This window comes from Gossypium raimondii, chromosome 4 (genome assembly GCF_025698545.1).
Source record: "Gossypium raimondii isolate GPD5lz chromosome 4, ASM2569854v1, whole genome shotgun sequence".
Classification (NCBI taxonomy): domain Eukaryota; kingdom Viridiplantae; phylum Streptophyta; class Magnoliopsida; order Malvales; family Malvaceae; genus Gossypium; species Gossypium raimondii.
In genome coordinates, this window is record NC_068568.1 from 22,949,421 (window position 1) to 22,961,769 (window position 12,349).

Consider the following 12,349-nt stretch of genomic DNA (forward strand, 5'->3'; position numbering starts at 1 on the left):
ATATAAGGATTTTGGATTTTGAATATGATTTTAAGCAATAAACAATTAAAACAACTTTAAAATTATAAGATTTTCTGAATTTAAAAATTATATTCAAATTTTAAGAGAATATGTGACATTCATTTATTCATTATTGTATAGTAAACATTTGACAGAAAGTTTAGGAGAGATGAACCCTTTCATATAACATCATTTATGAAGAAAACTATTATTTATTGTTTAAATCATATTTCTTAAAAAAAGAAAAAGGAACAACATATTTCTCTTGTTCCGAAAATTTCCATGTCCTAAAGCGAAACTAAAGGGTCCCAACCAAAAAGCCAAATCCAAAATTTTCGCTAATATTTCCGCGTATTTCAAATTGCGGCTCGGCTGATGGGTTCGGCTTCTACTCCCACCATTGACCAAAAGTCAAATAAAAAAACCTCTAATTTCCAATCATAGTAAGACACGTAAGTTTTCAATAATTTGACCATACAACATCTCATATTCTTCTCTTTTTATGTAAAGTCACAGTCTGTATATGATCAGAGTGAAAATACTTACATTTCTTTTCTTCCTAGTGCTTCGAGAAGCCATCAAAAGAAAGTTCTCTCTTATCTTTTTCTAGGGTTTGCTTCTGAATCTGAAAACTCCAACTTTCCCTCTTGTTTTCTTGCCTTCCGAACACTCCTTGGTACGACTAACACAAGCGATGAACCTAAAGTTAACGGTAAGTTCGTGAAAAAAAAATTAAAAAGAAAAGAACAATGAAATTTTCTCCTTGTCAACTGATTTTCCTTCTTTTCCAATGCAATAAAAGAAATAAAAATCTATTGTTCTATCCCTCAATTTCCTACAATTTTAGTTTTTTCTGTTGTCTGAAATCTGAACTGTAAACCGACAACGTTTAACTCAAATCTGTCTTTTTCATAGGTTTAGTTTATTCTGTAGTTTTTACTTTACTCATTTTTTTCATCCCCCGAAAGATATGCTAATAAGATCTAAGCATACTACTACTCGTAGAAAATAAAAGAAAAAGTGGCAATTTTGGAGGAAAAAGTTTGATTTTGTTTTCATTTTTTTGACGATTAATAATGGGTTTAATCTTCATTCATTGTCTTGTTTATAGATTTGTAAGATCTGAGGAGCAAATTTAAGCAATAAAAAGGAAGGGGCGGAATTGATTGAAAGAAAAAATATGATGTCAAGGCAAAACTTGGGCGAGATTGACATAGAAAATTTACTCCCCGGCAAAATCAGGAAACGAGGGTGTTCATCTTCAGCTTCGTCGTCATCATCAATTATGCAAAACTACAGATTCAAGAGGGCGATTCTAGTGGGCAGCAAAAGGGGTGGATCCAGTACCCCCGTGCCTACATGGAAGCTGATGATGAGATCGCCTTCAATGGCGTCAATGCTACGAGCTATGGAGTCTCCTAGGTATTCAGGATCACAAAGTGGGAGTAAATTGAAGGGGCAGCAGCAGCAACAGCAGCCGGTTTCGGCCAGGAAGCTGGCGGCGACTCTGTGGGAAATGAATGAGATACCGTCGCCTAGAAGAAAGGAAGGAAATGAGGAGAGGAGGAGAGTGAAAGAAGGGAGAGAAAAGGGAGCTGCTGCTAGGTCGGTTCATTCGGGTTCTTTGCCTCCTCACTTGTCTGATCCTTCTCACAGCCCTGTTTCTGAGGTCGGTTGTTTTTTCCCTTTCCCTTTTAATTTCTTTTTAGAAAAAAATAAATATATTTTTAAAAATTGCATGTTATTTGTCTTCACCATAGGAATGGAAATTTTAGGAAAAGAGGGTCATTATCAGGAAAGTGATCGCTCTCAAGGGATTTTTTTTTGGAATGTTATGGTTCTTTTGTTCTTTTATTTGTTTTCAAGGAATGAGCAAATAGTTGGGGTAGGTTTGGTTTATACTGTGTATTCAAGATTTGACCAGTTGATAACTAATCTATTGAATTTTGTGACTTTTGAGTCGAGTGTTGTGGTTTTAGTTTTTGCTTTTAGCTTTTAAAGACCCTGAATTATCACTTGGATCTCCTTCTTAAAGAAGCACGTAAGATTCTGCTTTTGGTGAAAGTACATTTTTATCAGAAAGCTGTAATACTAAAAGTGTTTTAGGATGTTACCCCATCCTCATCAAAACACCGAGTTTCTATGAAATATTGTAGGGCTAATTGCAGTGCTGCATCAAACCAGACTTAAATTTCACTTTTAAATGATACATTTCTCAATAAGAAAATGGTGCTTAGCACTTCAGCAGAAGTTTGTGATTTAAGACTTATTGGTTTTTTGCTTAGTTGCCAAATGTGCTCAAATTTAGTAGCTTGATGATTTTATCTCTTTTCTAATGCCAAGTACTCAAATTTAGTAGCTTGATGTTTTCCACTCCAAATCTCACTCGTCTGTAATTGATACTGTTTCCAACTGCTAAGCCTCAAATACAATGCAGCCAAAATCTACTACTATTCTTTTTTCAGTGTAATGATAACCTAACCTATTGATTTTGCACAGTATATCTTTTTGCTTGGATAAATGATTCTGGTGTTATATTGATTCCTCTTCAGAGAATGGATCGATCTGGAACTGGTTGTCGCCAGAGAAGAGCGTCATCTGTTTCCCACAAGCTTAGGCATACTGACAATAATGTTGGGGTGTTGGATTCGGTTAGCAATGCCAGTTTAATGGAGGTATTCCTCTTGGATTTTGGAAAGGATGCAATTGCCTTCTTTCTCACCATTTCATATATAGTTTTTAAGTACAGAATACAAGGTAGAAGAGAAACTATTCTATTTTATTTTGAATATTTTTATGAATGTTTATGTATTTTAATCTTCTTTAGCTCACCGTCATTTCTGAGTTTGCTAAGGTGTAGGGTAGTTGAGATTATGGTGAGTGCAAAGGAGATTAACGATCTTTATTTGGTAATGCAGATTGAAACTAGATCTCATGCCCAGACTCCCAAGGGATCAACTGTTGGTGTTAAGACTCGTTTGAAGGATGTTAGTAATGCCTTGACAACATCTAAAGAACTATTAAAAATTATCAACCGCATGTGGGGTCATGAAGATCGTCCCTCGTCAAGTATGTCCCTTATTTCAGCTTTACATGCTGAGTTAGAGAGAGCTCGTCTTCAAGTCAATCAGCTTATCCAAGAGCAGCGCTCTGACCAGCATGATATCAACTATTTAATGAAGTGTTTTGCTGAAGAAAAGGCAGCATGGAAAAACAAGGAGCAGAAAGTTGTCGAGGCTGCTATTGAGTCTATTGCAGGTGAACTTGAGGTGGAGAGAAAGTTGAGGAGACGTTTTGAAAGCTTAAACAAGAAGCTTGGGAAAGAACTAGCTGAGACTAAGACATCTCTTCTGAAATCAGTGAAAGAACTTGAGAGCGAAAAAAGGGCAAGGGTTGTAATTGAGCAAGTATGTGATGAACTAGCCAGGGATATCAGTGAAGATAAAGCTGAAAGGGAAGAGCTGAAGAGAGAGTCTGCCAAGGTTCTTCAAGAGGTTGAAAAGGAAAGGGAGATGTTGCAGTTAGCCGATGTGTTGCGTGAACAGAGAGTTCAGATGAAGCTCTCTGAAGCTAAATATCATCTTGAGGAGAAGAATGCAGCTGTCGACAAACTGCGGAACCAACTCGAAACTTTTCTAGGTACAAAAAGAGAGAAAGAGAAAGGGCGCTGTTCTCTAAATGAACCTAACAGTGAGGAGATTGCTGCCTATTTAAACAGAGTCCATTTTGGTTCCCATCCTAGTGAGGAAAATGACGAGGATGGAGAAGTTGAAGATGCAATTGAATGTGAAGAAGACTCGGCTGAAAGTGATCTCCTAGAATTAAATATGGACAACAACAGTAGCAACAACAACAAAATCTACAAGTTGGCGTATGCTTCTAATGCTGCTCGTGATTCAAGAGAACCTCAAATAAATGAAGACATCACAGGTAGAAAATCTGCCTCTAGCAAATTACCAAGGAGGAGTACTTCTCTACAGAGGAGCATGTCAGACGGAGTTGATTGGGGCATGCAGAAGGACAGGCATCAAGATTCTGTTGATAATGATTTAGAGTGGAGTAGATTTACTGAACTGGAGAAGCAAGTAGAAACAAAAGGTTATGGAGATGAAATGCATGGATATAAAGCTGTAAAGGGTCTTAGGGAACACCTTTTATCTGGTACAAGGGCAGGTAGGGTTTATGCTAGTCCAACATGTTCTTCAAGAGATATCAACAATGTAGCTCAAGAGAGGCCACCTTTGGTGCCTGGTAGTGTTCCGAAGTCGAGGTTGGCAGAATGCAGGAGTGAAGCCAATAATGCTAGGAAATCAAGATGGTGAAATACAATTTTGTTGAGTATATGCTTTGTTCACCATTCTCTAGTTTCCTTCTGACCTTGCAAAAGTGAACTCTGGGCAAGTGGAAGTAGTTCCAGATCGAGCTTGTTAGATTTGACAGCAAGAAGATTCAGGATTTGGATAGAAATGAGTTTCTTTTTTTCGTTGGTTACTGCTTTGTGTGATGATTCCTCTAGAGGTGCTCAAATTGCAATGATCGCTGGTCAACATGTTATGTACCAGTAATTGGACCATTGATATGATCCAGCATCTTTTGTAGAGCCTTTTTTTTTTTTTTTTTGTTCCTTTTTACTTAAAAGGAATCTATGCTAATTGAACCAGTTTTATCTTGTGCAAAGTCTTGCGGTATAATTGAAATGTAAAAAATGCTTTACGTGTTCAAAATCTTCTTCTATACCGCCCTTGTAATTTTAAGTATTTGAATAATGAGGCAATGGAGACCAGGGATCTCTGTATGAATTACAGACCTTTTAGCGAGTTATGCAGAAAAAAGCAAAGGTAAAAGAGATTCTGTTGGGATCATACTTAGGATCAATAGAGGAAGTCTCATTGGCACACACATTTTTTACACTCACAAATCGAGAGGAAAACAGAAATGGCAATAAAAGGTGTTAGAGTTGTATGACTTAAATTCCTGTTAAAATAAAATACAAGTGGCAAGATAGGGGGTTCTGCAAGGGCAAAGGGTGAGGGTTGAAGGTCACAGCCCATTGCAGATCCCAATAAATAAAATATTGGACTGGGGTCACAACCGAAGGTGCAGGGGCCGAAAACCCTAACGGTACGATACAAGCTACACAAGTGAAATCCAAATAGAAGCTTACTTCCTCTATTTGGTGTTTGATTAGAATAAGGTGTTTTAACCTTACTGCATTACTTCTAATAGACATATTCTATACTCCTCTTGTATCATTCGAATTCGATGTAGTGAATTTTCTTATGCTCTGCCCGTGGTTTTCCTGTGTGTTCTACTTCCTCTCTTTCTTTGTAATTTATTGTCATTATCGACGTTCAATTTTCACAAAAGGATTGAATGGATAGGTCTCATTTCAATGACCATTGACGGCATTTATGGCTACCACTTTATATTTCAGTAAATAAAAACTTCATTCCATGCATTTATCGAACTATACAAAAGCATACAGAATGGGTGTTTTGTAACATGGGAGGCTGACAATGAACTATCCACTGCATTTTTCAGAAGATCCTTTTAAGATCAGCAATTATGAAAGTCTAAACTAACTATTTTGCTGTTAGAAAGATATGAACTCAGTTCTAGATCTAAGACAAATCAACGAAAGCTTCTGTCTTCACAGCAGTTTGATAAAGAACAAGGTTGGGTTTGTTTGCAGACCAACCAACAGAATCTGGTCCCATACCAAGCCCTACTTCACCAAATTCTAGCTTTGCTCGAGTTATCTCTTCAAGATCTAGAAGAGTAAGAGAATGTGTCTACTAAGTGAGGTTAAAGTATCTTCATAGATGATCAATGTTGAAAAATGTTATCCGGTCATGGAGATAAATATTAATAGGAACCTTACCTAGATCAGCTGATATAAGGGACTCTCCTTGGTAATTAGGTCCTGCCAAAATGGTCCCTGAGGGTGAAACAATAACACTGCCCCCACTGCATACTATTGTGTCCAGTAGGTCACTGTTTGAATCTCCGTCTATGCATTTGAGTGGCAGAGAGTAGTCTTTCCTGCGACAGAACTGGTTGGCAGATAAAACAAAGCACCTGCCCTCTATGGCAATGTGAATCATGGATGCTCGCCATTCTTCCCTGGCATCAGCAGTTGGTGCACAATACATTTGAATACCTGTGAATACGGTGGACTAAATTTAAAAAAAGGAAAAAGAAAAGATTTTGATGTTTGTAATGGAAAAATGGCAAGCTCTAGTCAGAGAAAGAAATATCTAATAACAGCAATGCCTAGATCATTGTTCAACGATGTGCACAAAGAAATGCTGTTTGTCTATATTGGATTTGCAGGGTGAATCTAGTAGAAAGCCATGAACAAAACATAATTTATCAAGGATTCCTCAACTGGCAACAAACAATAATTCTACCTTTAGCATACAATTCAGTTCTCAAAGATGGGATCCTATTGTCCAAATAAAGAAGGCCACCAACTTTCCCAATGGCTGTCCGATATAATGGCAATGATGATTTCTCTCCAGAACACCATACTACACATTCAGATGCACTTCGCATTAGCTTCCGATGTTTTCCGAGATACCGTCCTACAGGATCAAAAAACAGAATCGTGCTAAAGAGATAGAATCCGTCTTTCTCCACTACTCCCATTACTAAATGAACTTTATATCTACATGAAATTTTCGCAAGTCTATCAACTTCAGGACCTGTGTACATAAAAATAACCAATACGAAATCACAAACAAGACGAATAGGGCATCTCAAGTTCTGCATACAACATAATAGATCATAGAAACAAGAAACGATTGCAGCATCATCCTTAGATAGACTAACTAACAAGTGCATCAAGTGTTAGAATCTGCTAAACTTCCAACTCATGTTTAAACTAGAAAGTTCAATTCTTTTCATTCTTGGACAACAATGTCTGCAGGTAAATTAATCTGGTATTAATTACTTTCATATACACATATGGATCCTATAAATCTGTTTGAAAGGTGAAGAGCTGGGACCTGGGACCTCAATGGCAGAAGCATGATACTTGGGAAGCTCCTGATTATCTTCATTTGGAGACTCAAAAGGAAAGCCCCTTGGATATCCACCAACAAAGGCTTCTGGGAAAACAACTAACTGTGAACCATATGCAGCTGAGCCAGCAATTAGCCTCTCTGCTTTATCTACTCATTAAAAATAATAACAACACTTTCAATTATAAATAAATAAAAAAGAAAAGAAAACTGAGCTCACCATGATATGGGTAGGGACAGTTTCAAATAAGAAAGGGGGAAGGGCCCAGCTAGATTTAAACAAATTTCCCACCACAACCCTAACAAATAAGACTATTGAGTCAAGTGGGGTACCTAGTGTGGCGGGAGTGTCAAAGAAAACAGTGGAAGCTTGAACCACCGTAGCCCTCACTCGACCCTTTTCCATGTAGGCGGGGGCAGAAGCGAATAATAGAGTCGGATGGGTGACGGGGTCGGGCGGGACTAAGTCGGGGCGGGTTTGTTGAAGGAGCCATTGAATGGTTTCGCCGTTGGTTCGGTGACCCATTTCCCGGGTCAAGCGGAATAGACCGGAACAGCAGGTTAAAGGTATCCTGATCCGCCGATCACGACCATCTACTTTGATGTGGCGGTCGCCCTTATAACGGCGTCGTTTCTTGGACGGTTGTAGAGAAGTGGGTCCACCTTCTTCTTCTGCATTTTCTGGGAGGAAGGGTCTTTGTTCATTTTCTTCTTCCTGTTGTTGTTGGTCCACTGATTGAGTTTGGGAATCCATTTTTGGTTTCTTTTTTTCTTCGTCTGGTTTGTTTCTTCGTTTTTCTTGCCGGAGTTGTTGTTGTAGTAAATAACGATGTCTGAATTCGCAGTCGCTTGGTAAAAAGCAGTCGTCCGCTTTTGTGGGTTTTAATGAAACGAAAAATGCCTTCTTCTTTTTTTTTAATTACAATAACAGCAAATCCCAAACAACCAAAGTACAACTCGAACTTAAGTCGCTTAAAATAATAAACATATTTAATCATCATATCATTAATATTTGTTGAACAATAAAGAAAAATATTTTTTTTTTAAATTCTATCTTTTCCTTTTAAGAGAATTAGTCATTACCCCCTCCCAACTCATAAGTACTAGAATAATGCGTTTCAATGCACTCGAACTCATATTTAATAATACTCATGTCAATCGAGTTAAAACTCAATCAATAAAACAAAACAATTATTAAAAGTATATTATTCGGGTAATATATATTTTCATCCTGAATTTATCCATTTAAGGTATCTTTTTTATTTAGTTGTAGCCTATTTCATCACATGGTTTGATTTGTAACAATAACACTGTTAGTTTATGATAATGTGATATTAATAGTCAATTAGACGATAACATGTGATAATCTCTTATATAATAATTAAAAATATTAATATTAATATATATCCTTCACATTAAGAATGAACTTAGACAAATTATTATCTTAATGTATTTGATATGAGCAACTATTTATCTAAATTCATTCTAAACTTGTTTTTAGTAATTTTATATATTTGAAATCGTTTAAAAATTATCAAGTTATTTATATTATTATTTTAAAATTTAAAATATATAAAAACATTTTAAAAATTTTAAATATAAAAATTAATAAAAAGTATAAAAATATTTTACAACTAAAATGAATCTGAACATATTCAAATCTATCTAAACAACTATGTAAGAGCCCAATTTTGCCTGGGCCCAACAACAAAAAAATAACAATCCATTTACAATGCTCGAGATCCCAAAAAATTATTACAAGCCCAAATACAAAGAGAGGCCTAATGGCCCAAAATCCTAATCTTTCAGCAGAAACCCTAGTTGCCCTAGCCCCCTGCCGCGCTGCTCCCCCACATGTCAGCGGACGCGGCACCCGAAACCTTCCCCCTTGCACCAAATGACAACAGCAACTCCGTTGACTTCCACCACCCATGCAAGAAACACAAAAAAGGAAAAGAAGCAGAAACCAGCAATCAAAAAATATATATATTGCAATATTATTTCAATTATAAAAATCGATCTTTGTAACACGCAAAAAAATCGAATACAAAAAAAAAAGAACAGACTTTTAAAAAGGTAGCTCTTTTATTTATTTATTTCTATTTTTGAAGCAAATATAAAAAAAAAAGAAGGAAACACATTTTTTACCTGTTTTGCCGCGCCTCTGTCGTGAGGGTCCTCTTTTTCGACTTGAGAGGGCTCCGAATCCCTTGGGATTCGTCGAAGGACCCGTCGAAAAAGGGAGAAACTGAAAGGTTTCTCCGCTTTGGGTCAGATTTTGGCTGAGATTTTGGGGGTTTTACGCATTTAAAGGATAAAAAAGACCTTTTTTTTAAATTTTCAGCCACAGGAGGCGGCAACCGCCGTCGCTGATAATCGGTGGCCATGGCGATGCGCCGACGGCCTTGTGGTCGGACTTAGGGAGAGCCAAAAGAAAAAAGGGGGAAGAAGGAATTTTTTTTTTTGGAAAATAAGGCTAAAATGTTTTTTTTATTTTTTTTACTTACATATGCATATCAAAACGACGTCGCTTTGGCCTGGCTTCAGAAACCCCAAAACGAAGTCGATTTGGAACTCAACCCGAAAACTGACCCATTTTCCCTTAGGATTCGCCTGTTTTTGAGGGGAGGGGATATTTGCAACTTTGGTCCTTTCGTTTTTTCATCTTTTTAATTTAGTCCTGTTCATTTTTATTTGTTTTAATTTTCGTCCCATAATTTAAATTTCTATGCAATTTAGTCCCCTGACCCACTGTGAACCCCTTGGGAGTGACACGTGTCAATATGATAGGGATAATTGCCATTTGACCCCCTAAAGTTTCCTATCTTATTTTAATTTAATCCTTTATATTCTGTTTCCTTATAATTTAGGCGCTAAATTTTGTTATATTTTAAATTTAGTCCTTTACTTCCCTTTTTCTTATTTATTTTGCAATTTATGCTTTAAGTTCTATTTAAATTTCAATCTAATCCTTCATTTATTTAATTACGCCTTTTTATTTACTTTTTATTATTCTATCCCTAAAATTTTATTATGGTGTCGATTTAATCTTTTTATTTAATTTTCAACATTTTTAATTCCTTATTTATTTTTATCCTTTAATTTACATAACTTGCATTTTATCCTTAAGTTTCTTAATCATCTCATTTTAGTTCTTTTTTTGTGCTATTTTTTTATGTTTATGTTATTATTAAATGATTACTTTTGCTAATTAATATTTTATTTTGTCATCATTAATACTACACAACCATGATCATAGCATTATCATACCTTTTTATTATTTCACCATTTTTGGTTATTACTAATGTTCCACTTATTATTTTACTATTGTTACCATTATTAAATAGTATTATTAATCGCTAAAAATTATTCCGACTACCATAGTTATTATTTTATTATCATTTTGTGACCACGTAAGTTATTCTATATTATTTTTGTCATTTCCATATTATGCAACATGTTTAAATATTCGTTTATTTTTGTACCAACACTTGAATAAATCAATCGCATATTGCATTAAATGTCATATCCATTTTTTACCCAATGCACAAAAAAGGAAAAATTTAAAAACTGAGGCAACGTTCTTTATTTAGAGATTCAAGAAGTTCTGCCCTAACTTATGGGCTTTGACTTCTCTTTGAATCTAAATAACCGAACATCTTTTTTAGAACTAAAGACACATGAGATTGAAATAGTAATTAAATAATGAGCAATCTTATTTTCGAGGATTCTAGATGTCATACCCTAACTTACGGGATATGACCTTTTTATTTTGGTTACCTCGAGATAAGAAAGCCTTTTACATAAGTTTTAATTTAGTTAAGTGATTTTAATTAAAAATGGACATTATGCAAAGAGGGATTGTGTTTTAATTTCTCTTCGAATTTTTAACTTTCGACACTAAGATATCAAGTAATCAATTTGGTTTTAATTTTGGGCGTTATGAGGTGCTAATCCTTCATCACTTCCTCATACGTAATCGACTCCTGATCCCATTTCTTGGATTATTATAGACCGAAAATAATTTTAATAAATCTAGCATTTTATTAAAATGACAAAGCCTTGAGGTGATCCAATCACACCTAATTAAAAAAGTTTGGTGGCGACTGCATTTTTGTTTTTAAAATAAAAGTCGATTTCAAAAAAAAGGTTTTGACACTATATATTATATAGTTTTTCAAAACATTATAAACTTTTTACATATTTTTAATAAAATTTTACATTTTTAAAATTTATATTTTATAATAAACTAAAATGTGATATTTTATAATAAAAAAAGTATCTCGATGACAAATGATTCTCTAGATAATGTATGTTGATAATGATTTGTCCAGTTCATTTCAGATGTGAAAAGACAATTTTAATATTTTTAAAATTAAACCAAGTCTGTCAATCAGACCAATTGGATCGAGAACCAGTCGATAGACTAATTCAATAATAGACAAAAAGCTTATTGAATTGTCGACCGATCAAAATCGCTTTTAGACCGTGAACCGAAATTCGGACGAACCGAGAATTTGAACTAACTTTTTTCTCCACCAGCCCACTGGCCCGATCTTGACATTTTGGGGCCCTAGGCAAAACGATAAATCGAGCCCTTTAAAAAAATTATAAAATGTAATACAATAAAATAAAATCATATACTAGTAATTTCATTAAAATAATATGTTTTATGACATTAAGCGAATGATATATTTTTCTAACAAATTTAAAAATATATATTTTTCATTCAATCTATTCCTATTTCATCAATTACAAAAACACAAAAAAAATCATAAAAAAATGGGTTCTACGAGCATTTTAAGATGCAAAATCATTAATGTCTCTTGTTTTGTTATCAATATTAGCGAAATTTCTAGGATCATAAATATCCAAAAAAGGAATTGTTTGTTCTTCATCAATGCCAATATCAAGAGGAATTGTTTGTTCTTCATTACGACCAAGATTTTCAATATTAAATACATTTGGCACATCATTAGGCTCATTTGGATCATTAATTTCATCATTCTCATTGACATCATTATGAAAACTTTCATTTGATTGATCTAATTTTCATTAAAAAATTTATTAATAACACCTTGTTGTGATTTTTTAACTCTTCAACGTGTTTTCTCTTTTCCTTTTTCACTTCCAGATAAATGCTTTTTAGGCAACATTATATATAAAAGATAAATCAAATATTCAAGTAACACAAGAAAATAAAACAATAGCACCTGATAGAAGAATTCTAAGTTGAATATTTGCTTTCACATCTGCTAATTCCAAAAGTCAAATTGAGTTCTTGGAATTACGTAAATATAATTATAATAATCAATTACAAATAAACA

At 34.7% G+C, this 12,349-nt stretch overlaps 2 protein-coding genes across 3 annotated transcripts; one reads left to right on the plus strand and one right to left on the minus strand.

Moving 5' to 3' along the window:
• Window positions 1-522: 522 nt before the first annotated feature.
• On the plus strand, window positions 523-4,799 carry LOC105766625 (uncharacterized protein At5g41620). The gene is made up of 4 exons (XM_012586149.2): window positions 523-712; window positions 1,112-1,669; window positions 2,553-2,675; window positions 2,919-4,799. Exons 2-4 carry the CDS (start codon window positions 1,181-1,183, stop codon window positions 4,320-4,322), a joined length of 2,016 nt encoding a protein of 671 aa, XP_012441603.1. The 5' UTR covers window positions 523-712; window positions 1,112-1,180; the 3' UTR covers window positions 4,323-4,799.
• Window positions 4,800-5,422: 623 nt separating this feature from the next.
• LOC105766626 (bifunctional nitrilase/nitrile hydratase NIT4B) lies at window positions 5,423-7,954 on the minus strand. Of its 2 annotated transcripts, none has more exons than XM_052629467.1 (5): window positions 7,356-7,954; window positions 7,008-7,172; window positions 6,411-6,584; window positions 5,882-6,160; window positions 5,423-5,770 (listed from the first exon to the last, which is right to left on the minus strand). In XM_052629467.1, the coding sequence occupies exons 1-5, from the start codon at window positions 7,774-7,776 to the stop codon at window positions 5,622-5,624; spliced, it is 1,188 nt and encodes a 395-aa protein (XP_052485427.1). In that variant the 5' UTR covers window positions 7,777-7,954; the 3' UTR covers window positions 5,423-5,621. The 2 variants fall into 2 exon arrangements, with proteins under 2 accessions (XP_052485427.1, XP_012441605.1); XM_012586151.2 differs by having other exon boundaries at window positions 6,411-6,704.
• Window positions 7,955-12,349: the final 4,395 nt, after the last annotated feature.